At 35.3% G+C, this 26,073-nt stretch overlaps 3 protein-coding genes across 3 annotated transcripts; 2 read left to right on the top strand and 1 right to left on the bottom strand.

The window, feature by feature from the left end:
- The first annotated feature begins 313 nt into the window (after positions 1 to 313).
- Positions 314 to 8,621, top strand: LOC110782132 (phytochrome-associated serine/threonine-protein phosphatase 1). Its single transcript, XM_021986232.2, has 10 exons — positions 314 to 675; positions 2,176 to 2,322; positions 2,421 to 2,488; positions 3,418 to 3,475; positions 5,709 to 5,819; positions 6,189 to 6,239; positions 6,573 to 6,716; positions 6,789 to 6,884; positions 6,966 to 7,037; positions 8,285 to 8,621. The coding sequence occupies exons 1-10, from the start codon at positions 595 to 597 to the stop codon at positions 8,366 to 8,368; spliced, it is 912 nt and encodes a 303-aa protein (XP_021841924.1). The 5' UTR covers positions 314 to 594; the 3' UTR covers positions 8,369 to 8,621.
- A 2,320-nt stretch (positions 8,622 to 10,941) lies between these two features.
- LOC110781967 (DNA damage-repair/toleration protein DRT100) lies at positions 10,942 to 13,056 on the top strand. The gene has a single exon (XM_021986013.2). It carries the CDS (start codon positions 10,972 to 10,974, stop codon positions 12,847 to 12,849), a length of 1,878 nt encoding a protein of 625 aa, XP_021841705.2. The 5' UTR covers positions 10,942 to 10,971; the 3' UTR covers positions 12,850 to 13,056.
- A 306-nt stretch (positions 13,057 to 13,362) lies between these two features.
- LOC110782133 (high mobility group B protein 7) lies at positions 13,363 to 15,712 on the bottom strand. The gene is made up of 7 exons (XM_021986233.2): positions 15,447 to 15,712; positions 14,640 to 14,722; positions 14,481 to 14,532; positions 14,276 to 14,392; positions 14,066 to 14,168; positions 13,885 to 13,971; positions 13,363 to 13,636 (listed from the first exon to the last, which is right to left on the bottom strand). The coding sequence occupies exons 1-7, from the start codon at positions 15,581 to 15,583 to the stop codon at positions 13,589 to 13,591; spliced, it is 627 nt and encodes a 208-aa protein (XP_021841925.1). The 5' UTR covers positions 15,584 to 15,712; the 3' UTR covers positions 13,363 to 13,588.
- Between the last annotated feature and the right edge of the window lie 10,361 nt (positions 15,713 to 26,073).

Here is a 26,073-nt window from a genome sequence, read left to right as displayed (position 1 = left end):
TGAAATTTTCTGAAAAAAAATTTTATGTTTCGGAACTTATATTATCTGAACTTATTTTGTCGGAGCCAAGTGAAAATAAGTTGAACAGAACATAACTTTAACAAAATAATGGTATCATTTCTTCTAAAACATCCTTGTAATTAGCTACAAAATACTTTTATTGTATCAAATCTTTATGATTTTTACTTGTATAGTTGTATGACATCGAACTATCAAAGTTAATGAAAAATCAAGTAACCTTAAAACAAGCGTGACAGCCAACAATAAACAACTGATTGACAAATGCGGTCATAAAATGTCATAACACGGGTACAGAAAGAATTTGATTTGATAGGCATAATTTAGGGTGCAGGGGGATTTGCCAAGTGCGTGGTGGTTTGTGAGGCTGATTTACGGCGTGTGAAAGTGCCCGGCAAAACCCCAATTCAAGATCTCCCAAAGCGTCGTCACTCTTCTGTTACTCCCTTTGAATCACCCTTTCTACCTTTCTCTCTCCTCCAATTGCTCATTTGGAAAACCCTAATTCAAGAGTTTAGAGAGAGAGATTGTGAGATTGAGTTCGTAAAACTATCAATTTTAGGGTAGAATCACACCATGGATTTGGACCAATGGATCGTTAAGGTCAAAGAAGGCCAACATTTGGCCGAAGACGAGCTTCAGCTTCTCTGCGAATATGTATTTTTCTCTCTCCTCACTCTTTTTTTTTTGAATCCATAAATTAGGTTCCTTAATCCTTCCAGTTTTTGCTTTTTTCTGATTGATTAGTTGTACAATGTTTCTTCCGTGATTTTGGTTTTCTAATTTGGATTTAAGGAGAAATGATTGGTAGACTTGTTTGGTATTGAAGATTTGTTTCTATTGCATTTCTTGAATTGCCAACTTGTATGTGGATTTTGGATTGTGTTTGTTGCTGAATTCATTGGTTATATCAAATTTTCGCTGCTTTGAATCTATCAACAAGCAAACTTTCATGAGAATTCTTAGTTACATTTATGTTTTTTTAGTGAGTGGATTAATCTTTGTGGCAATAATAGAATTCGATACTTCCAATTATACTTATCGGAACGGCTGTTCTAGTGCTGAAATGTTTGAATTTTCTTGAAAGGATTAGGACTTTGGGATGATGACTAATGAGTCTGATGATGGTCAGTGAAGGTTGATGTGTCCACCAAGTTTATATAGAAATTTCTCTGTGATCATGTCATCGGTATTTGACGAAGAAAGGGGTTGTATTAGCAGTATATCATACTTACAAATAGCTGGTTAGCCTGGTTTTTCAAATTTGTAGAGCAAGATGCCAACCTGTTTGTAGCTTCATCTATTTGCAATTGGCTTTTTTTAAGAGAGTGCTTTAATACAATAGTCGATATTGGCAGTGGTAGGGTTTTTTAATTTGCTGCTTTGGGTTTCGTGAGATATTTATTGAGTAAAATCCTCATGTAGGAAAGAAAAGGAAAAGGAAAATCAGGATAATTAGTTGTTTTTTGTATTAGCTTGCATATAGTTGCATGACTGTGTTTATTTAGTGACATCAAATTTTAGAATGATTGTTACGTTCTTATGGCACTAATTGCTTTTCTGAGAAAAACAAAGTCTAGCTTCAATTTTCTATTTTTACTTTTGGAAGCAGCCTGTCTAGTGCCATACCTGCAAATTTGTAAGAAAGAAGTAGCGCTTTGGGTGATGTTGGTCAGCCTGGAGGGTCAATGATATCAGGGTTACTTTTTTGAGAAGATTTGGTTTGAACTTTAAATGTTTGTCATTTGGACACGTTATGTCATGATTGAGGAAGGAGTAATGTAGTTTCTGGGCAATATTTAAGCTTTGTTTGCTTTCTTAGTTATGTGGAATATGTACAACGTATAGTCATCGGCTCTTACAAAGTGAGTTTACTTGTCTACAAATATTAAGGGTGTGTACTTCTTGATTTCTTTTACCGAAGTTGTTCGAATTTGTAAGATTCTTCATCTCTAATTGTTGTCCTAGTCTTCTTTTTGGGTGTTTACATTATCATCATCCACTTCATCATTTATGGCAAGAGTTTAACCTTAATGTTATCCGTTTTCTCGGTGTCTCATCTAAATTGGTTCCTTTTCTGTCTGAGCTCATATAATTGTCAATTTTTTGTTCATACTGATCTTATCTCTGCGTATATGTGTAATTGGAATGGGTCAGGTGAAAGAGATACTTATTGAGGAGTCAAACGTGCAGCCTGTCAATAGTCCAGTCACTGTCTGCGGTGACATCCATGGTCAATTCCACGATTTAATGAAACTTTTTCAGACTGGTGGTCATGTTCCAGAGACTAATTACATATTTATGGTATTAGTTGCAAACACTACGCTGCCTGCTTGGTCGTTAACATTTATTCTGTTCTTGCTTAGCTCCACTGACCTGTATTCTCTCAAATCTTTTCACAGGGAGACTTTGTTGACCGAGGTTACAATAGTCTTGAAGTCTTCACAATCCTTTTGCTTCTTAAAGCTAGGTATGCCTTAAATCTGTAATGCTTATGGTTCTTGTTATTAGTTTTGGTTTTGATCCCCTTTGTTGCTGAAAGTAAAAATGAGTGCTTGTGATTCTTGTTACTGGGTTATTACTTTGGCTGCAATCCAACTATCATGTCTTATATATGTGATTTATGAACAACACAGACTTAGGGGTTTAAATAAAAATATATGCATGCAATTCTGGACAGCTTTTCCTATTCCTGGGGAAGATAACAACTACTTGACTAATTATAAAAAGCTGGTTTTATTGATGCCTCTGAACCACCATTGGGTGCTTTGTGTCTGAACCAGTTAACATATCTCTCAGATCACTGGGGTCCACTGTTATTGTTAGGAATAAATTTTGCTTAGTGGAACCAAGGCAATAGTAGTATATTTTATTACTATAGGAAAACAGGATGCATTGGCTTTTTCTATGCTCGATGACATTGGCATCCATGATGGCTCTGTAGTCTGTACATCATGGTCTTGTACACTTGCTTAAAGATATTGAAATTGAAGTATTATTTAATCATCGTTGTATCTAGGCATCTAGCCTTAATTTTCAGAAAAAGGTCATTAATTTTCTAAATATCTCTTTCCGCTGGCATGAAGAGGTAAAGTTTGCATCGCATATCGTTTCTTCCTGATGTATGATGTAATTAAGCTTCTGTTTGGGGTGAATTCTGAAGAACTTTGCTTTCTTCTTATTTGCATTGCTCTCCATAGAATTTTATGCTTTTTCAATAATCTGTCAAAGGCTATGAGTCATTTCTTAATTAGTGTACTCTACTACATTTTCTCGAATTGCTAATATCAACAAGTAATTAATAAATGCAATGTTTTGTGCTTTCTTTATTCTGAAGTATTTTATGTAGGCATACTTCATTCAAAGCTGGTGAAACTATTTATTGTTTTCTTTGGCCAGGTATCCTGCCAACATTACTCTTTTGCGTGGAAATCATGAAAGCAGGCAGCTTACTCAAGTATGTTCCTGGCATATGTTTCGTTTATTTTCTTGTTCGTAATAGTTCTTGCTTCTACCCCCTCCCCTCATGATTCCCCCCCCCCCCCCCCCTGTTTAACCTTTTTTATTTTTTTTGTTCTTTCTTTCGGTCTCTTGTGGGGATATAAATCGGTGAAGTCATTCGATAAAAATATGACATCTAGGAAAATGTGAACAAGTTTAATTTGGAGCACTTAGTTCAGATATATGTGTATAAAGAAATTCCTGCTTAGTCTGATAATTTGAAGGGATTAAGGCATACTTTTTTGCCTTTAAGTTAATAGGTCTAGTTTAGATGAAGGCCACAAAAGGGCTTATAAGTTCAAAGAAGGGCCAATAAGTTCGGGTAAGTATAGATCACATAAGTTTTGAGTTTCAGGTGAAAAGAACATGTCCGGAACTTTTCTTTTTTGACATGTGAAGCAATTTTTTATGTTTTGAGAATCTTGTGCTTCAGAGGAAGTTAGTTGGTAACATGGACTCATCTCTTGAAGAAAATTGAGGACACGTGAGAAAGCTGTTGATTTCTTTTGTTCCCTAGTACGATATGTTTTCTCTGAGGATGAAAATTGAGAAGTAAATGGTGGGCTGTCATCATATGTATATAATAGATGATTGAATACAGCTGGACTACATTGATGGAGACTTGACAGCGCACTTTGTTGGAGCTTCTGATGGGTTTGTCTGGTTTACTAGGAAAGGGGACTGGTGATTAGACATTTGAAGAACATGAAGGGTTAGAGGTGGTCATAAGATGGGAAAATACATTGAAATTTCGAGTTCTGTGTTACTGTTGTCAATAAACAGAGTTGAGGGTATATTTGGATTTTGGAATAGTGCAGCTATTTGCAGCAACTGATGATTGTAAGTAAAAAGCTAATGTGTAGTATGTGCGCTAGTTCTTTATTTGAAGAAGATGCATTGATTAGCTTTCTAGTGGCCTAAGACAGTTTTGACATCTTCCGACAACACTTTCAATATCGGTTATAGCCATGGAACATGCCCTAATGCAATGATTTGGAATTGGAGTTTGTTCAGGGTTTACTGAGATGACAAAGATGCCTTGCTAGAAATAGTACAGTGTTTTGACATTGTGAGGGAGGTAGCTGTAGATTTAGTGAAGTTTGCCCGCAGAACACGAGAGCTACAGCTGCCGAAAAGGTTCCTGTGCAGAGGGGATGTACCCCCAAAAAAATTATGCAGTTGAAGCCTCTTTCAATGTTTCTAATTGTTGTGAAGTTTAAATATATCCAATTTGAAGATTCTGAGACCCAAGTTTATGAAGATGTCATTTTATCTAATAAACAACATATAAAGTCGGATGGAGTTGCCAAGAGTTTGACACTTGACATCTCCTTACTCGCCAAGGCTCCGTTTGGTAGGGCGTAAAACGTTTTCATTGTAAAATGATTTTCCATGGAAAACATTTTTCAAGGGAAAACACAATTCCAAACTAGTTTTCCTTTGTTTGGTAATTTAAAAGAAAATGGGAGAAGATGGTGAAGATTGAGGGGAAGAAAGGAGAGGGAGGTAAGGAGGAAAGAAGGAAAAGTGGTTTCCCTCCCTTTCAAATGGAAAAGGGTTTTCAACCTTTTAGGGAATTATGGAAAATTTGTTTTACATCCCTTACCCAACCAAACAACGTAAAATGATTGAAAAGAGGAAAATCGTTTTCCATGAAAACGTTTTACGCCCTACCAAACGGAGCCCAAGTGTCCCTTTATAAAATTAGGCAAGTATAAATTACGAGTTATTACACATGAAATAAAAATGAAATTTCATGTGTATAATTGTAAATGATTCCATATCTCTGCAAGAGGAAAATATATGAGGTTACTAGTCATAATTCTATTGTATGAGGTATTATTTAATTACTTAAAAATTATTTTGTTTCAAATGTCTAAGTTCATTTTTTTATAAAAGAATTTCGATTCCCTGCATGGGACGGACTACAAGTCTAGTTTGTCTAGATATTGAAATATTTGCGAAGTAAAAGATGTATATTGTAAGAGTTTCTTAGTCTCAGGTTAGAGGCTTCTGATATTTCTGTGAAGTTGTCTTTTTATTGTAGGAGCTACTTGGTTTCTCTAGCAATTTAGATTTAATGAATGCTGTCAGTTAGTGCTGGAACACCTTACCCTTGACTTTTGCTTGACGTTTTTTTTACTGTGTAGGTTTGTTTGATTAATGCATTAATAACTATCTTTTCTCAGGTGTATGGGTTTTATGATGAATGCCAGAGGAAGTATGGAAATGCCAATGCATGGAGATATTGCACAGATGTTTTTGATTATCTGACTCTCTCAGCAATTATTAATGGAACTGTATGTTTTTCTTAATATCTTACTCTTGTTACAATAGTAGCTGATACATATTTGGCAAGGAGGTCAGTGGTTCAAGTTGCAGAAAGATATTGCTCAAAAGTGTGTGGAGACTGTACATTTGACTCCATTCATTATCCTGCTTTTGACTGGAGCAAATGCACTGGTTTTCCTTATACATGTTTCTCTGTGTTGGAATCTTTATGGCCAATGGGTTAGATGTAGACTGTGAGTCTGTTTGCAGCATCTGTGCACTTTTTCCTGTTGTATCCTTTGATCCTGGAAGTCGACAGTGCTATTATCTGACACCTCTGAGTACCTGTGTTCCTTGTCCACCCTCTCTTGGCTTATCATCCCTGTTTGATCCTGCAGGTGCTATGTGTTCATGGTGGTCTTTCTCCTGATATTCGGACAATTGATCAGGTTCTTGTCTGATGTACTTCTTTCATTGTAATTTGTGATATATGCTGGTGTTGTGGGCATGTTTTCTAACACGGCGTTTTTTCGATAAGACTGAAAAGCTATTTGTGGTTATTGGCTTTGTTTGTTTGTGTTTAAAGAAATTCTAGCTTTTTTACCCAAAAATTTCATTAATTATTAGTTTTAAGAAATCTGGGTATTGAATTTTCCACACTGGCGTTGCCGTCGTTTTGGTTATCTTATTTGGCGCTGTGGTTGCATGAGTATATGATCTATAATTTATTTGTTGTGAGCTCCATTTTCATTTTATTTAAATTTTCACTTGTCAATAAGCAGATACGAGTTGTTGAACGAAATTGTGAAATTCCTCATGAAGGGCCTTTTTGTGACCTTATGTGGAGTGATCCTGAAGATATTGAAACGTGGGCTGTCAGTCCTCGTGGTGCAGGGTGGCTTTTCGGATCAAGAGTGACTACTGAGGTATCTATTCTTGATGTGGTTTGAACAGTTTGTTTGACAAATGGACTAACCTTTGTGATTCTATTTATGCAGTTCAACCACATCAACAATCTTGAATTAGTTTGTCGAGCTCATCAGCTCGTACAAGAAGGTCTTAAGTACATGTTTCAAGATAAAGGCCTTGTGACGGTAAAATTTGCTGCTTATATCGCCTATTTCTTTTGAGATGCTTACAACTCCATTGAGAGATTTGGTCTTTTTACTTTACAGGTGTGGTCGGCACCAAATTACTGTTACCGTTGTGGGAATGTCGCTTCCATTTTGAGTTTCAATGACAATATGGTGAGTTAGTACTTAATTTTCTGAATCCACAGGACTACAGTGACTTGCTGTGGTTAATTTTGCAATTCTCAAGTTCTTTTAAGCTTTTAAGTAGTGAAATAACTTGATTGCGTTGACTTGTTGTCATCAGAAAAAATTGCCTTTTCTTTCCTGTGTGGTGCTTCTTTTCTTACTATTTGATTTACTTACTTTTTTTAAGAATCTTTGCTGAATTTATTTAACCTCAAAAGGACAATTAACTACATCCCATCAAAAAAAAAACTACAAAAACGCTTAAGGGAATGGCTTGTGCATTCACCACCAACAAATTGCGAAAAGACAACCAATTTCCTTTTGCTGTCTATAGCCGCAATCATGTCCATGCTTCATGATTCGGCTCATCTTATGATTTATTCTTTTTATATGTTTAGTATAGTTTTTAGTAGCTCCAAACCAACCTTCTCTCTTTTGTGGTTCACATTTATGGCTCTTATGTCATTGGACATCTGATGCTTATGTTCTGTAGATTGGTGTTTTTCTTTTGGATCACAGTGTAACCAATCTGCAAATGGTGGTACCTGTGGGCTTCTCTAGAGTCTTGTTTGAAACTGGAATCTTCAGGACTCGACGTGAACTTGCATGTTGCATGCAGGAGTTTTAAGGTGCTAGGTGTAATAGGATTTTCCTATGTTAACACAATAAGGCTCCGTTTGGTAGGGGGTGTAAAACGTTTTCATGGAAAACGATCTTCCTCTTTACAATCATTTTACGTTTGGTTTAGCAAGGGATGAAAAACAATATTCCATGACTCCCTCAAAGGTGGAAAAACCTTTTACATTTGAAAGGGTGGGAACCACTTTTTCACCTTCCCTCCTTACCTCCCTTCTCCCTTCAATCTTCACCATCTTCTCCCATTTCTTTTAAGGAACCAAACAAAGGAAAACTTGTTTGGAATTGTGTTTTCCCTTGAATAATGTTTTCCAAGGAAAATCTTTTTACACTAAAAACATTTTACACCAAACCAAATGGCGCCTAAGTGCATACACATAAATGCTAGTAGGTTGAATTTTGGAAGAACGTGGGTGATTCAGTCATCTGAATGGATGATTGCTGTGTGACCAGTTTTGACACTGCATTTTCATATGAGTCTATGTGCAAAGGCATGGTTATAGATTATGCATTCCTGTTTCGTAGCTATCTTCTTGGAAGATTTATTTGCCGTGTCAACTTGAAACACAGTTAAGTGTTGTTTGGTGTTGTGTAAACAGGAGAGGGAAGTGAAGTTCTTTACGGAGACAGAAGAGAACAATCAGATGAGGGGGCCAAGAACAGGGGTTCCATATTTCTTATAGACCAATTTGTCTTTCAGAATTTAAGACTTGTATAATTATTAATTGATGTGATTTTTTCAAATGTCAAAATTTTTAGGGAGGGGGGTGAATTCTTGGTAAATGACCTACTGGCTAATTCATGTTATATCTCTGTCAGTAATTGTTTTTGTTGCGCCAGAAAATATGCCCTCTTGTTCAGTCTTTGCTTTGTGATAACTCAGACCATACGTACTCTGAGTTTTTTTTTTTTTTTTATATGTTGTTGCAAGTGGTATATTTGCATTATTTTCTAATCTATTGACGTTTCTTTTGCCAAGTTTGAGATTGCATAGAAAATATAGAAAAATCGTCGATTTAGAAAAGCGATTAAGGTGGATTGTGAATTGTTATAATTTGATGCAATTACTCCCTCCGTTTCACGATAGATCATTTTGATTTTTTACGTTATTTAAAAATAAACATGACAGAAATTATATAAAGGATATTGGATATTTGGAGGTTTAAAAACTTGATATAATATTGTGTAAAATCTCTTTTGATATTTTCTTCGAGCATACTATGTAGTAAAAGTTAGAAAAGAAAAAGTAGTTCATTTTCAAAATGTTGACTAGGTAAAAATGAACTAACTAAAATAGGGGTGTGTTCTATTCACTTGATTTTTACTTAATTAAGCTTATATTTCTTATGAAATTAACTGAACTTATGCAATTAAAACTTGCTTTTAGTTGTGAATTGTATTTGACTAGACCTTATTTTTAGACTTAAGTTTTTGAAACAATTGAAATCAGATTGATATATGGAATATGAAGTATATAATAAGGCAACACCATAAAGTTTTTATAGGAAATCAGTTTCCTTCTTGTACTTTAGGTCATTTTAGGTCTAGCCTGGCTATCCCATTCCCTTTTCTTCTAGAACAATGTAGATTGATGCAATGAAAATTTAAGCTCCTTAAATTTAAATATACTCAAAGTACATCTTAACTTAAGTTCATTTCATCACCTCCAATAAAAAAAATTGTCAATCATGTTTAGTTATTTAAGGTGTCTTTCAACATCTTATTATTTACGTTCTTAAATCTGTTGTCAAACAGACTATTTGTAGAAAGATTGTGGGGGAAATAAAGGGAAATATTGAAAAGAAATTGGTCAGTTTCAATGAAAAACTGGGTAGAAGAAGCGTAAGGATGATAACAACGTTTGTGTTCGCTCTTAAGTTACAACGTAACCTCAATAGTTTATAATTACAGTTGAGTATTTTTCCATATTCATTCAAAAACTATGAGTACAAAATTGCTCACCTAATGTTTCCTCCAAGAAAGGTGGAAAAAATGAAAGGATGAAATAGCATTATCTTGACCTAAGTCGTAAGTTATGAGTTACAAGTCTTACAACCTCAAATAGTTTAATCAATTGCAAATAAGCGAAGTAGTATATCATATTCATTGTAACTAAATCTAGTTTTAACTCATGCATGCATCACACGGGTATATCCTAGTCTTTTTCATTTTCTTGAATATTGGACTAAGAATAGTAACTAAGGAGAAGTGGTTGGCGATGAAGGTGCTTATTAGTTTATTACGCTACGTTTTTAAGGAGAACATAATGGTAATGAGTTGGTAATAAACAAACAAAAAAGTCCATGATGTATTTGATATCTAACACTTAGTAAATTGAAAAATGTTTTGGTAAACTTTTTTGAGGGAAAATGTTTCGCTAAACTAAGTAAATATATATTGATATAAGGAACGGGTAGATAATAGGTCGGCATTTTGAGTACTTCGTGGTTTGAAAAAACAGTCACCGCATATGAGGTTGATTTGTGTAGAATGTAAAAGACTTTTGTTAATATGACACATAAATAAGAATATAAGATTAAACCAGCCTCGTAAGTTTATTTTATATATAAAAAAAAAAAAAAAAAAAAAAAAAAAAAAAAAAAAAAAAAAAACTCCTTTTAGTTTTAAATTAGCTTGATAGAGAGTAATAAAACTAGTCTTACTAAATAAAAGTTTACAAACTAATAAATTGGCACGCTTTGACATCTTCATTTGGTAGTTATTTATGAGGACATTTATACTTTAGCCGTTGAGCTTGATAAATTATTATTGTTTCTAATTTAGTCTAATTTCTTGCTAATACTGACTTGATAAGTCTAATTAGATTTATCAAAGTGTGAAACCAATTGGACACTCGCTCGAACACTTGGTATTTTATTTCCACCGGTAGAATGTTTTTTTTTTCCGAGTTGAAATAGCTACCCATCTTTTGTAGGTGAGTGATAGAATGTTGAAATGGACAAAGATGTTAGCTATGAAACAATTGGTAATAAATTGGTAATAAGTCGTCTATCTTTGAAATTAAAAAAACAAAAGGCAATCAACCACGACGAGCGGAAAGACAAAAGAGTAGCAGAGCCTCAAAATTTAACTCTTGAAACTTTGAAAGTTAACCCCTAACATTTGAATTATTGTGCGCTCCAACGTTTCGATTTGAATTTAACCCTTCCCCGTGAATTTTTATATTTTCCATCAAACGGTCAGGAATTGACAAATGTTTCATTATTCATGTGAACTTAATTAAATCACTGATTTTACACTAGCTAGTTTCTTTCACACTACTTATATGCAACTTTCTAAATCAGTAAATCGTACTAATTCATCTTTCTCATTCTTTTTTATCACTTTCAAAAAAACAAATTTAAACCCACTTTCCAAAATGCAGAATCTGATATGGGTTCTGATTCTGAACCTCATACTGATTCTTTCATCCTTTGTTCAGTTATCAAAATCAGAAACTTATCAGACAAACAACTCAGGTTGTAATGCAGCTGATAGAGCTGCATTACTAAGCTTTAAGGCGAAGATCATCAAGGACAAAACCGGCATTCTCGAGTCATGGGTGGGTCCCGATTGCTGCGGAGGAAGCTGGGAAGGTGTTGAATGTAACCCAGTTACAGAAAGAGTCACAGTGTTATCACTTCAGAAACCTTCTGACAGTGATGAAATTTACATGGAGGGTACATTATCACCTGATTTAGGTAACCTACAATTCCTTGAAGTGTTAGTAATAAGTGGAATGAAGTACATTCGAGGAAATATTCCTACAACTCTTTCTAGTTTACGACACTTAAATCAGCTCGTGTTGGAGGGTAACTCTCTCGTAGGACCTATCCCTACAAACATAGGCCGTCTTCCTAATCTTAAGACCCTTGTGTTAGGTGGAAACCGTCTCAAGGGTCGGGTCCCACCTAGCTTAGGAAATATTAAGGGTCTAATCCAGCTCAATTTAGCAAAAAACTACCTTACAGGTGAAATCCCAACTACCTTCAAAAACTTTCAGAGTTTGCAGTTTCTTGATTTTAGTCACAACTTACTTTCTGGGGTAATACCTGGTTTTTTAGGGCAGTTTCATAATCTGACTTACATTGATCTTTCTTATAACCATCTTTCTGGTTCAATACCCATTTCATTATGCAGCCTTACCGCGCTTTCAAGTGTTTCTTTGAGCAACAACCACCTCATAGGAAAGATCCCTAAACAAATTGGTGCCCTTAAATCTCTCACAAGTCTTTCCCTTAGTAATAATCATATTATAGGTCAAATACCTGAAACTCTTGCTAAATTAGAGAATTTATGGTACTTGAATTTATCAAGAAATGGAATCACAAATCCTTTGCCAAGTACCCTTGCTAAAGGGTTGCCATCTTTGTTGTCAATTGACTTGTCCTACAATAGTCTCAGTTTAAGGACAGTTCCTGATTGGATTAGGAACAAAGAACTTACTGCAGTCCATTTAGCTGGTTGTAACCTAATAGGAACTCTACCAAGTTTCAGAACACCAACCTCTTTAACCTCCATTGACTTCTCCAACAACCATTTTGTAAACGGGTTATCCACTTTTTTAACAAGAATGTCGAATTTACAGTTTCTCAAGTTATCCAACAACCAACTCAAATTCGATGTTTCGAGAATCGTGTTGCCGAAAGGGATATCTTCTATTGATCTAAGCTCAAACCAGTTCTTTGGTCCACTCTCGGGAATCCTCAATGACCACACAACAAGATTCCTCGAAGTTATTGACGTCTCAAAAAACAGAATTTCAGGCAATATTCCTGAATTTAAGGAAGGGTTGAATTTGAAGGTACTCAACATAGGGAGTAACAAGCTTTCTGGGCATATACCAAACTTGATATCAAACTTGGTTGAGTTACAGAGGTTTGATGTTTCGCGAAATCATATTTCCGGGGTTATTCCATCAAGTTTAGGGTTGCTGGTGAAGCTGCAATGGTTGGATTTGTCTGTTAACAGTCTCAGAGGGGAAATTCCGAGTAGTTTGCTTAGAATCACAAAATTGAGGCATGTGAGTTTTAGGTCAAATAAATTGTGTGGAGATATACCACAAGGTAGACCTTTAAATGTGTTTGCTGCTGCAGCTTATGCACATAACCAGTGTTTGTGTGGTAAGCCTTTACTTCCTTGTAAGGGAAAGAGGGGAACTTAAATTGGTCAGTAATATGCTGACTCTTTGTAACAAACAGAAATAGTCTACTACTACATTCTTTTTTTCTGATGCTTGCCTCACAAGCATCCTATATTGTACTTTTGCTTAACTCTTTAAAGTTTGATTTCACTAAGCTACCTCTTGAAAGACTAAGGCTCCGTTTGGTTTGGTGTAAAACGTTTTCAGTGCAAAATGATTTTTCAGGGAAAACATTTTTCAAGGGAAAACACAATTCCAAACTAGTTTTCCTTGTTTGGTTTTGTAAAAGAAAATGGGAGAAGATGGTGGAGATTGAGGGGAAGAAAGGAGAGGGGGGTAAGAACTTTCAAATGGAAAAGGTGAAAATTGTTTTACATCACATCAAACAACGTAAAACGATTGGAAAAGAGGAAATATTTTTTGCCACGAAAATGTTTTACATCTTACCAAACAAAGCCAAACAGTTAAACAATGGTGTACTAAATTTGGATCAATGCATAAGAGAAAATTTAGATGAGTATTGAAAACAAACGGTAAACTAAAAAGGATTTGAATTTCATTAATGATAAGCATTCAGCATAAATGCATAACATTCCCATTAGAGGAAACCCTACTGTTTTCTGGAAATATTCATAAACTACTGCTATACTTCCCCTAGTCATAAACAAGAGACCCGAAATTTACAAGATATCCATAGTCAGTTAACCTTCTCACACAAAAAAAAGACCTACTTCCAACTTCCTGTCTGAATAGTGAATACCTATGCATCTTCATCACACAGTTCTTCAGCTTGAACATCCTGGGGTTCCTGTTGCATAAGAAATGATGAGAAGTGTTAAAAATGGAGTCAGCATAATCACATAGACAATGATGCAATTATAGTGGTATGTTCTACCCAGTGTTACATAATTCTCTAATTGTCCAACGAACCACAAACCGAAAAAACGAACTATAGTATGAAAATGGTACACTTTTGGTTTAATTTAGCAAATTAGGTAGCAAATTGAGTAACCATACCCATTCGCGTACTAGCAAATAAGGTAACAATGGTTTTACCTCGTCATTATTAGCATTGTAAGCCTCCATAGCCTTCTCATACTCCACCTTGAGTTCTGCATATTTATCCTGATATGGCTTCTTCTCCTGCATCAACACCAAATACACAAACATTCTGTAATCAGTGCCATCAAAAGAAGAGGTTAAACTTCAAACTTCAGATTAATACACCAAAACTAACCTCATCAGTCATGGACTTCCATTTTGCTCCAGCTTCCTTAGCAACCTCCTTGACACCCTTGGAATCAGGATGTTCTTCCTTGTACACCTTTCGGAAATCCTCCCTATTATCAACCAAAAAAATTAGCAGAACTTCAGCACAATTTTCACAAGTATAAAGAGGGATAATAAACATTCAATGAATTATTAAGTATTAACACAAGGAACTTACAAGAAAAGAAAGTAGCCACTCATTGGGCGCTTTGGCATGTTAGGGTCCTTCACTTTGCTAAGCTTTCTCTTCTTCGACTTCGACTCACCTGCTGCAGATGATGAGGCTGGTTTCTTCCTGAAAATCAAGTGTAGAAGGTTTGTTTACTAACAACAATCCAAAAAAATACTAGTAGAACTTTAAATGATCAAACACAGAATTAAACCTCTCAGCTGGCTTCTTCTTAATCTCAGCTGGTTTTTCCACGGTCGTTGCATCTGATGAGCAAAAATGAATTGAGTTCATCATCTAACACATCATGAACATAGAATGAACCGAAAAAGAGGATGAAATCAGATCAATCACAACATGAAAACAACCATACCAAGACTCATTTTGATTTTCGCATCAACACTGCAGCTGTGCATGTCAATGAGAGCTACAGGCACGCTGCTTTTGCATTCCTCACTGCCAAAGTTATGAAAACAGTCTCTGATTAAACCAACTTTACATCAACGCTAGCAAATCACCAATACAACAGCTAAACCAACATTCAGCTTAGCTAGCAATATAAACATCATATCAACATAAGAAATCCAGCAATGGCGCTATCATCTTGTCATCAGGAATAAATATCAGCATACTCAAAGCAGGAACAAAGTCAACCAAGTATTAAGCAGGCAAAACACATGGAGAACTTTAATTATTATTTTTTGAAAAATACACTTCGAAGCTCTCAAAACTAACATTCTCTCCGTTTCTATACACAGATTCATCAAATAGAACCATTATTTCCAACAGTATCAATTGCAAAAACAACAGCTAACATTAAATTAAATTAGCTAAGTAAACACCACAATAACCGCTGGATTTTCAGCAATCATTCAATCGACTAAGAAGGAAGTACAAATTCCACCGTTCTCAAAGCAGCAACCAAATTAATCAAGTTTAATACAGTAAAATGCAGATCTACACAATAAAACCGGAGAAATACTATTCAAAATTCATCGAAACAAACCGCGCATCAAAACATTCTAAAAGTTCAACAACAGATAACAAGCATCGAACGTACTAAATCAATAACCCTAACTTCGGAAGAATCTAGGGTTTAACAACATAAAAGGCAAAAAACTAAAAAACAAAAACCAAAACCCTAGCTATGAGAGAGAGAGGAAAGAGAAAATAGCAATACCAGCGAGAAAAAGCACTGCCGTCCTTAGCACGCCTAATCGAAAGAGTAGCCGCAGCAGCAGACGACGATTCAGGCGTATCAGCCTCCACTCGCTTCCTCTGCTTCGGCGGGTTGCTGCTCGACGATCCTCCTGCCATTTCTGCAACTCAAGCTTCTAGAGAGAGAATCGGGAGAGAGAAAGTATAGAGAGATTGAAGAAAATGGTAGATTTGAAATTTGAGAAGGGCGTAAATTTGGTTTATAAGGAGGGAGTTTTTTATGTAATGGAGGGAAGAATTCTGAGTGCTTTTTTTCTAATTTCAATTCTTTTGGGGGGTTTTCAATTTTGAATTGTGTTTGTTTTTTCCCGTTTTGGCGCTCTATTGAATTTTACGTCCCGCCTTCGTCGTGCTACATGGATTGCTGACGTGGCGTTATTATCTGCCGTTCGATGACTATTTTATCTATGAGAACTGAACGGCTTGGATTGGTTTTGTACACTTAATTTTTCAAAACCAAACAGCCCAGTAGGCAGCCCACTCTATTTGATACGAGTAAAAATGCTAAAATCAGTAAAATAAGTACAAATGTTAAGGCCCAACAACGCTTGGCAATGTTATCGGTTTAGCACTTTAGATACTAGTGTGTGCCCGTATATTAGCACGGGGGAATGATAATATCAAAACTTAAAAGAAATTTAAATAAAATTTAAAGCGATTAAATCTAATATTATATATATATATGAGATATATTTTCTGAAATATTAGAGTTCCAACTAGGATTACTATTGGTTTCGGCCGATGAAAAATAAGATTTCTAATTTATTTTTGAATTAAAAAAATCAACTGTCACGTAGATAATTAATTAGGTGCCATATAGATAATATAATTAATTAATTACTAATATATACAACTCCATCCAAAATCAAACACTCCAAAAATTAAAAAATAAATCTAAAATAAAATTCATCCAAAACCAAACACTAATCTATAATAAAATTCAAACCACAATCAAACACTAATCCAACATTAGAGCGCCACGTAGAAAATCTAATGGTTTCGGCCAATGAAAAATAAGATTTCAAATTTATTTTTTAATTAAATTAATTACTAATATTACGCGTATACAATTTCATCCAAAATCAAACACTCTAATAAGTTAAAAATAAAAATATCTAAAATGATATTTAATCCAAAATCAAAAAACTAATCTAATATAATATACTACGTATAAAATATAGCAGTTAGTATATCTATGAGTTTTATTTTAACTTAACAATTAAATAAAATCCGTGTATCGCACGGGCTAAAATCTAGTTATATAATATATTAGGTGTATCTAAGTGCACAGTGTATACTCTCACGTTTTTTTCCTTACATGTGAGGAGAAATATAACAGGGACTAATCATGGGTATATAAATACCCTTGGGTGCACGGTGCACCCGGGTGCACCTAATAATTTTCAATTGAATTATACTTAATTTTTTAAAATAACAAATCAAATATAAAGTTAAGCCCGTACAAATCATTTTAATAAAAACTTTAAAGTTTTACTTCGAACATGAATGAGAGAAAGAATTGAAAAAATGTGCAACATTAGGGGAATCTCCCTCCTCTCTTCTCCCTCTCAACCTCTATGGCCTTTTTTCTTAGTTGTTTTAGATCGTGTCAATTAGAATAGTTAACGATTCATCTGTTCTATAAATATTGCACTGTGGTTGAATTTTACTTCTCTAATACCTTTATTTGACTCTTAGTATCTCGAATTATTTATAAATAAATCATAAAAAACATTATTTAGAAAATATACGTCTATACAAATCTAACATTATCCCACATGCAACAATTTTTCTTACGTATGAATCATAAAAAAATGGTCAAAGTCGTAGTGTGAATAGTGTACAAAATAATATGGTGCGGTATTTATGGAACTGGGGAAGTAAATGTTTTAGAGAATTTATAGATATTTTTTTTTTATCTTTGTATTTATTTTTCTAAATATTTCTTTAAAATCTGAAAGTTTCTTTCATGTGTTGGAAAAAGTATTTTTATATGTGTTGTCTACAAATACAACATTTTATCAATTCTATGAAAAACGTAATTTTATTTACAAACTTTTGTATAAGGCGGTCTTTCTTGTAAGACCGCCTTGTTGTCACCAAGTTGTCATGTATGAGCTGAGTCAGCATTTTTTCCCCCCAAAAAATATATTTACATATTTTCCATTTCTTTTTCATTTTTATTTTAATAACCCTAATTCTATCTCCTCCAAACTTCTCTGACCCTCTCTCTCTCCTCCAAACCTCTCTGACCCTCTCTCTCTCGTCCAAACCTCTCGGCCAATGCCGGTGATAATCGGGTTCCAATCTTCGAATCGTGTAGCAATTCGTAGGAGCAAACTACAAATTTCGGCTGACGGAGGAGGCCAGTTTCTGGAGAATCGAGGTCGACGGCGGAGGATACCGGCGAGGCGGTTAGGGCGGAGGTGAGAATTGTTCACTCGGCTTCCATCTGTCTCCTTCATTTCTCCTTCATTCTTCATTTAATTTAGTTAGGGTTTTGATTTTCCTTTTTATTGTTTAGTTTTGTTGATTTTGTAGATTAATTTTGCCGGAAAGATGAGAATGTGGTGGCCGGCGAGCAGCGGTGAAGGGAGGAAGGAGATCGTGCGATGTTCGGGAAGAGGAGAGGAGAGACCGAGGAGGTTGCGTGATGAGTCGCCGTGGCTGCTGCTGCTCCTCGTCGGACAACCTGGTTAGGATATTGCATGAGGAATATGAGGTGTTCGTTATGAGGTGATTCTTTATCTTTGACATGTTGACATGTTGATTTGTTGATTTAGATTTGATTTTGTTTTGTTTCGATTGAATTGATTAAGTTTTTCCAATCTCCTCTTTTGATTTAGATTTTTTTGATTTTTGAATTCATGGCAGGAGGAGGCGGATTTGGCATTGGTTGATGGTGGTGGTTGCCGCTGCCGCAAGCAGAGGAAGGAGAAGTCGCGCTTCAGTCATGCGGTGGCTGCGAGGCGAACGAAGCGAAGCTGCTAAGCCTCGCTAGGGTTTCGTAGCTGGAAGGAAGCGCTACTTTGTTGGTCGATTATGCTGTTGTTAGTGTTTAATTTCGTTTTAGTTAAGAATTGTAATGTTTTAGTTATGGTTTTTCTGTATTTAGTTAAGAAATAAATGGTTTAGTTGATTTTTTTTTAAGTGAATAATTGTTTAGTTAAAATTCATATGATTTTAGTCAACATTTTGGGAGGTTTAGTTAATATTTTTTGTGTTCCATTTGTCGGAGTTTTAGTCGTGGTTTAAGAAGTTTTAGTTAAGAATTATTTTGTTTTAGTTATGAATATTGTCGTTTTAGTTAAGGTTAAATTTATTTTGGTTGAGAATAAATTTTTGTTTTAATTAATAATCACTTTTTAGGTTTTTTGAGTTTTAGTTAAGATTTCTTTATTGTTAGTTACGATTTTCTAGGAATTAGTTAAAAATTTTTGAGTTTTATTTACCTATTTTGAGTTTTAGACAACGAATTTCATGGTTTTAGTTAAGATGCACACTTTTAAACATGCAATTAAACTAATTAGTTAAGTAATGGAATCAATTAGTTAAACATTGAAACCAAGTAGTTAAGCAATATAACCTATTAGTTAAGCTATGAAAACACTAAGTTTACAGATATAAAGAAAGTACTGTTAAGCCTAAAATTCAATTAGTTAAGCAATGAAACCAATTAGTTAAGAATTGAAACCAATTAGTTAAGCAATGAAACCAATTAGTTAAGAATTGAAACCAATTAGTTAAGCTATTAAACCAATTAGTTAATATTTTAAGAGTTTTAGTTAATAATAAGTTTGTTTAAAAATAATAACTATTCAACTCATACGTTTAACTATTTGTCTTTGTACCTTATCTATTTTGTTATTCGATTAGTTAAGATTTTATTACTTTTAGTTATGTTTTACACTAGTCTAGTTATGTTTTACACTAGTTTAGTTAGTACCAAAAAAAGTTTGAAAACTTCAATTTTTTTTTAAAAATAATCTAAAAAAGGAATTCGAGAAAAAAAAGTTCGGAAAAAAAGAAATTCGAAAAAAGAATTTCTGGGTTTTTGTTATGATTTTCTTAGGTTTAGTTAAGAATTATTTCGTTCTGTTTAAGATTTTTCTTACTTTTTTTTCTTAAAATAGTTTTAGTTAACCTTTTCTGAATATTTGTTACTCCGTGTATGTTTTAAAGTTTCAGTTATGATTTCAAAAGTTGTAGTTAAAAATGAAATCGTTTTAGTTAAACAAAGAAACCAATTAGTTAAGCACTGGAACTAATTAGTTAATCAATGCAACCAATTAGTAAAACAATGGAACCAATTAGTTAAGCACCGAAACTAATTAGTTAAGAAATACAACCAATTAGTTAAGCAATGGAGCCAATTGGTTAAGTATTGAGGCCAATTAGTTAAGCATTGGAATCGATTAGTTAAGCTTTGTAACTAACTAGTTAAGCAATGAAACCAATAAGTTTACAGTATAAATAAAGTATTAGTTAAGCCTGAAATCCAATTAGTTAAGCAATGGAACGAATTAGTTTAGCAATGGACCCAATTAGTTAAGCAGTGTAACGAATTAGTTAAGCAACGAAACCAATTAGTTAAGAAATGGAACCAATAAGTTTACATATATAATGAAAGTATTAGTGAAGTTTGAAATTTAATTAGTTAAGGCCAAAATCCAATTAGTTAAACAATGGAACGAATTAGTTAAAACCATGAAACCAATCAGTTAAGCTTAAAATTCAATTAGTTAAGCACTACAAATAATTAGTTAAGCAATGGAACGAATTAGTTAAGCAATGGAACAAATTAGTTAAAACAATAGAAACAACTAGTTAAGCATTGGAACTAATTAGTTAAGCATTGGAACTAATTAGTTAATCAATGGAACAAATTAAATAATTTACAAATATAAAGTTTGTTACGCCTGAAATTCAATTAGTTAAGTAATGAAACCAATTAAGTAAGCAATAAAACCAATTAGTTAAACAATGAAACCATTTTAGTTAAGCAATTGAGATTTTTTTTTTTTGGTGTGTAAAAGAGGAATAAGACCCGGAAATAAACTAAACGGCATGATGGTCCTCAATTCCATAAACAAAATAATTCTAACTTAAAAACAAATCTAATCTTAACTAGAACAAATTTAATCATAACTAAACGAAAGTTATTATTAACTAAATATAACTCAAGTATAACTAAAACAAAGTGACTTAATTAAATTCCAATAAAAGAAGTAACTAAACCATTACATTTTATAACTAAACATAACATATTATAACTAAAAACAATACATCTTTATTTTTTAACTAATTCCATGAATAACTAAATGAAATTAAAGATAAACAAGCACATTAAAGCTTGATGAAGTGTCGACGCTTAGAGAGTGCTCAAGAGGCAGACCAAATCAACAATCATCTCAACAACTCAAAGTCTGGCCTCCCAATTTTTGCCCACCTGACAACTCCTTATCCAACCAGGCTGCTGAACTCTCTGTCAGACCAACAGAAGGTGCAGCTAGTGCAGTTCCATGTACTCCCTAACTTTATTTAATGGTGAAGGGTTGTCCAGCAGTTGCCATATTACTAAATCGAAAGGGAAATACGGTTGCAGGATGTTCTCCAGTTTGCAAAGGGAGTAACAAAACTGCAGAGAGAAAGAGCAGCACCAGCAGCAGCAATACTCATGATGGAGTCGTATGTTGCCTGATATCACTCGGTCTGTGGCCAAATATAGCTCGGTCACAAACACTGTAATGCCGTCCATGCCGGGGCTGCAATGTGGAAGGATCATTATCCATCTTCCTGCCTTGTACACCAAATTGACAGCAACAATGCGTGTAGTTGTAGAACTCTGGGAGTTTGAGGGTGTATTATCAGTTACCAGATTGATAAAACAAATCTAATTATAATTTGTAACTAAAGCAAATTTAATCCTAACTAAACATACATTATTCTTAACTAAGTATAACAAAAATATAACTAAAACAAACAAAAAAGAATTATCAGTACAACCCCTGAATTTTACCAGTTCACTAGGTTAGAACCAGTCAATCTCTTCTTGTTGATATTAGTCCACGTTCATGTCTGTCCCAAAATCATTGAGAAATCCCACAACTTCCACAAAGCTTAACTAAACAAATCAAATTCTTAACTAAATATGACCATGACTTAACTAATTCATACTGAAAAATAAACACAACAAAAACATAACTAAATATGAGAAATCTCTTTGATAGCACGGTGGAGGCGACGAATACACCGGTGGTGGTTGGCGGGACTGAAGAAACAATGGCAACAACAAATTAATCATGGATCCATGACTCATCAAGAATTCAGATGATAAACCACCACCGCTACCGCAACTAATCAAAGGCAAAAAAGACCTAAAATCAAAAACCTAAATTCACCTAAATTAATTTGAAAAATTAATTTGAAAAATCAAAATCTAAAATAACTGAAGAATAGAGGAGAGATGAAGGAGAGAGATGAAAGAGTTACCTAATTCCGAGACAACGCCGCTGCCGTCCTCGCCATTTTCAGTTCCGCCAACCTAACCACCACCGCCGTGGATTCCGTCGCGAAGCGATTTCGCTTCACTCTTCATATTCCTTCTTCAGCCTCCCCACCAAAGACGTTGAAAAAAATCAAAAACCTAACTAAGTGAAGAATATGAAGGAGAGACTTGGATAGAGATTGAAGAATTACCTCAACGGCGACCTAACTTCCGCAGTTTTCCGATCTACATCGAGCGCCGCTACTCCGTGTGGATCTAGGTCTTGCGTCGCCGTCGGCATCTGAAAACCTACTTCATCACTGTTGCTTCGCCACTATTTCAACGGTGGTGTGGCTGTGATGGAAGGAGGAAGAGAAGAGAGAGAAAATGAGGTGGGAGGGGGAGGAGGAGGAGAGAGAAAAGAGAAACCAAAGAGAAGATGAAGAATAGCGTATTGCAGGAGAAGAATGAAGGAGAGAGAAAAAAATCTACTTATATTGCGCGTGAGGCCACGCGCGCGTGGTTGACTCACTCGGTCTTTCCTACACGCGCCCGTAGGGCGGTCCTACCGAAAAGCTGCTGAATTTTATTATATCAAAAAATCTAATATCATTAAGATTTAAGAAATTAAATTAGGATAGAGAATTGTTTTATATATAAAAAGAAAAAAATGTAGGTGACTGCCCTTTTCTAACTGATTTCCGGATAACATGATAGATTTCGAAATTTTTGAAATAAACCTTACGAAGTACGGCAAAAAGAAAATTGTCTATTTATTTATCTATCAACATAAGCCTTCAACTAAATTAGCACTGTATAAATTAAACCACTAACTACGTGGGCGGTATCCTATTAATGAACCGCCCACTCATTGGCTTTGTACAAATAATTTTCTACCCTTCTATTGCTGCTCGAAACCCATAGAAAGTCAATTTCAACCAAAACATAAAAGTTTAATTTGCTTCATTGGTTCTTGTCTAGTGTCGCCCACCCTCTCGCCACCCTCACCATCCTTGCACACTTTCTGGTACTTCGCCACCCATCGCAACACCCATCCTTGCCGTCTACTCTACCATAGAACAACCACCATAAATTCAAAGCCTTACATTATCAACTTAAGCACAATAAGAGAACTAAACCAAGAAACACTAAACTAAACACACGAAATGAAAACTTACTATAGTTTTCACCATCATCATAACCCAAATGGAAGTTTTGCAGCCAATCCCATTAAATTCTAAATAAAAGTAAATAATCAAACTTGAAAATTGTAGATAAAGAACCTAAAAAATTGAAAGCAATTAACGTAAGCCACACTAAACATAAATGACATGATACCATTACCAACGAAAGAGTAAGCACCTAGACCACATATATACAGAAGCAAATTAACAAAGTCATTGTAAATGAAAAGAATACATAATCTTCGACGAACACATATTTATTTGTTTGAGTTGCGTGTCTACATCAACGACTCCTACACCTTACATACGTAACTTGTTAGTACGTAAAACCTTCATCATAAACTTTCTCAAGGGTCTAAATCTATCACACTAACGTTCAACATTGTCCAGCGCGAACACCACTGATTTTCAAAGAATATTCCACCCATAAAAATTACCTTCTAGATATTTCCTGCCAAAACATAAGAATCCATATTTATTGTTTTCACCTTTTACATGTTTTCTCGAAGAGATTGTTGTCAATGTGATGCCAATGTCGCTGTTGCATTGCCTACTTGCCTAGTGCTTGCAATAAACTAAATAACTCTATATATGCATACAATAGTAAATTAACATAAAGACACCAAAAAATCACAAATTGAAAAGGCTAACCATTAAATGGACGTAAAATAATGATACAAACTTTGCTAGGAATTGGCGTGCGGAAGCAGAGGAGATCGAGGATATAGTCCAAAATTATTACGATGGTTTATTTTCATCGTCTGGGCAGCATGGGGAGGCATGTGATGAAGTCTTGGAGGCAGTCAAACGAGTAATTATCCCGGAAGATAATGAGTTCCTTCTTAGCCCCTTTAATAAGGAGGAGATTTTGGCGGCAATTCGTGAAATGCACCCTTGTAAAGCACCGGGGCCTGATGGTGTTCATGCCATTTTCTACCAGAAATTTTGGCACATTGCAGGGGAAGATATCACGGATCACGTAAGCAGCATATTGCACGGTTTTTGCTCCCCGAAATCGGTTAACAAGACTAATATTGAACTCATCCCGAAAGTAAAATCACCCACTACTGTTGCGGAATTTCAGCCAATTGCTCTTTGTAATGTGTTTTATAAAATTGTTTCAGAGGCGATTGTCATGAGATTGAAAGGTATTATCCCTCGGGTAATCTATGAGAAACAAAGTGCTTTTGTGCCCAGGCGACTTATTACTGACAATGCCCTCATAGCCATGGAACTTTTCCATACCATGAAGAAGAGGAGCAAAGGGAAGAAAAGGACGATTGAAATGAAGTTGGACATGAGTAAAGCTTATGATAGAGTGGAGTGGCATTTTCCGGAGAAACTTTTGATTAAACTTGGCTTCGCATCGAGATGGGTGAAAGTAATTATGGAGTATGTGTCGACGGTTTCTTACTCCTTCATCATTAATGGCCAGGTTTGTGGCTCGATAGTTCCTTCGAGGGGGCTACGCCAGGGGGACCCCCTATCCCCTTACCTCTTTATTATGATTGCTGATGCGTTTTCGGGTTTGATCAGGAAAGCGTCGGATGATAGACTTGTTCATGGTGCGAGTGCGAGCCGTAGCGGTCCGAAAATTATTCACCTTTTCTTTGCAGATGGCAGTTTGCTTTTTGCTAGAGCCAAACAAAGTGAGTTCCCTAAGATAGTTGATATACTCAACGTATACGAAGCAGCTTTCGGTTAGAAAATTAATTATGAAAAATCGGAGGTCTCTTTTAGAAAGGGTGTGTGTTTGTCGAAGCAAGAGGAGTTGATTGATTTAATGAAGATGAGATTAGTTAATGTTCATGAAAAGTACCTTGGGATTCCTACTATAATCGGGCGATTGAAGAAATCTTTTTTTTCTGCTCTCAAGGATAATATTTGGAAAAAACATCTAGGGTGGAAAGAAAAACTTATGTCGAGAGCGGGGAAGGAGGTACTCATCAAGTATGTCATCCAAGATATTCCAACTTACCGGCCTTATGGGAGTCTACAAGCTTCCTAGTGGGATTATCGATGACATACGCTCCATGGTCTCAAGATTCTGGTGGGGCGGTTCAAGCTCTCAACGTAAGGTGCATTGGCGTAGTTGGGAGTCTATGTGTGAACGAAAATGTCTAGGTGGCTTGGGGTTCCGCGACATGGCTGTTTTTAATGAGGCTCTACTAGGCAAGAAAGCCTGGCGTCTTATCTCGGATCCAGACTCGCTGTTTGGTCGAGTGATGAGAGGGAAGTATTCCCCCCATGGCGACTTCCTCGGGGCTGCTTTAGGACTCAACGGGAGTTATTCGTGAAGGAGCATTTGGGGATCAAAATCTTTAGTAAAAGAGGGGCTTATTTGGCAGGTGGGAGATGGCTCAAAAGTTAATATTTTTGCTGACCCATGGCTTACAGACAAGCATGGCATGTCCGTGCAGACTACAGACAATAGCTTGGTTAGTTTGGTTAGTGAGTTAAATGATAATAATGCAAAAGAGTGGAATTTTGAAGTGATAACATCCCCTTTCAACGAAAGAGATACTGCTTGTATACTGGTCATCCCCATTAGCATACGTAACCCGGTTGATTGCTTAACTTGGGCATACTCAAACCACGACCTCTATTCTGTGTGAATAGTGTGCAAAACCCAATTGTGTCATATAAATAAGAACGAAGGAAGTATATATTTCAAATGCACATGTAACTTATCTTTAAGAGATTTCTTAGTCACCACCTATATTGACACAAACATAATGTTTTGAAATCGAATTGTGCAACACCTTCTTACCTATATCGCAACATGCAAGGGCATAAACTTTGTGTATAATGAGTGTATTGGGGCTCGCAGGACATGAACAAGTGTTTGATTTAGAACGGACACTCTTGCCTATTGACGACAAGAGTTACGGGCGAGGGTGGACTGAGATGCTTGTATG

Source organism: Spinacia oleracea, chromosome 2 (assembly GCF_020520425.1).
Source record: "Spinacia oleracea cultivar Varoflay chromosome 2, BTI_SOV_V1, whole genome shotgun sequence".
NCBI lineage: Eukaryota > Viridiplantae > Streptophyta > Magnoliopsida > Caryophyllales > Amaranthaceae > Spinacia > Spinacia oleracea.
The sequence above is the reverse complement of the archived record's forward strand: the minus strand, read 5'-3'. Positions and strand labels throughout refer to the sequence as shown.

What these genes read in the sequence shown, in the direction of transcription:
- LOC110782132 (XM_021986232.2), top strand. Translation starts at nt 595, where the DNA reads ATGGATTTGGACCAATGGATCGTTAAGGTCAAAGAAGGCCAACATTTG. An exon ending in TTCAGCTTCTCTGCGAATAT is followed by an intron (nt 676 to 2,175) that starts GTATTTTTCTCT and finishes GGAATGGGTCAG; the next exon opens with GTGAAAGAGATACTTATTGA. An exon ending in AGACTAATTACATATTTATG is followed by an intron (nt 2,323 to 2,420) that starts GTATTAGTTGCA and finishes ATCTTTTCACAG; the next exon opens with GGAGACTTTGTTGACCGAGG.
- LOC110781967 (XM_021986013.2), top strand. Translation starts at nt 10,972, where the DNA reads ATGCAACTTTCTAAATCAGTAAATCGTACTAATTCATCTTTCTCATTC.
- LOC110782133 (XM_021986233.2), bottom strand. Translation starts at nt 15,583, where the DNA reads ATGGCAGGAGGATCGTCGAGCAGCAACCCGCCGAAGCAGAGGAAGCGA. An exon ending in GAAAATCAAAATGAGTCTTG is followed by an intron (nt 14,533 to 14,639) that starts GTATGGTTGTTT and finishes TTTGCTCATCAG; the next exon opens with ATGCAACGACCGTGGAAAAA. An exon ending in ACAATGCTAATAATGACGAG is followed by an intron (nt 13,637 to 13,884) that starts GTAAAACCATTG and finishes CTTATGCAACAG; the next exon opens with GAACCCCAGGATGTTCAAGC.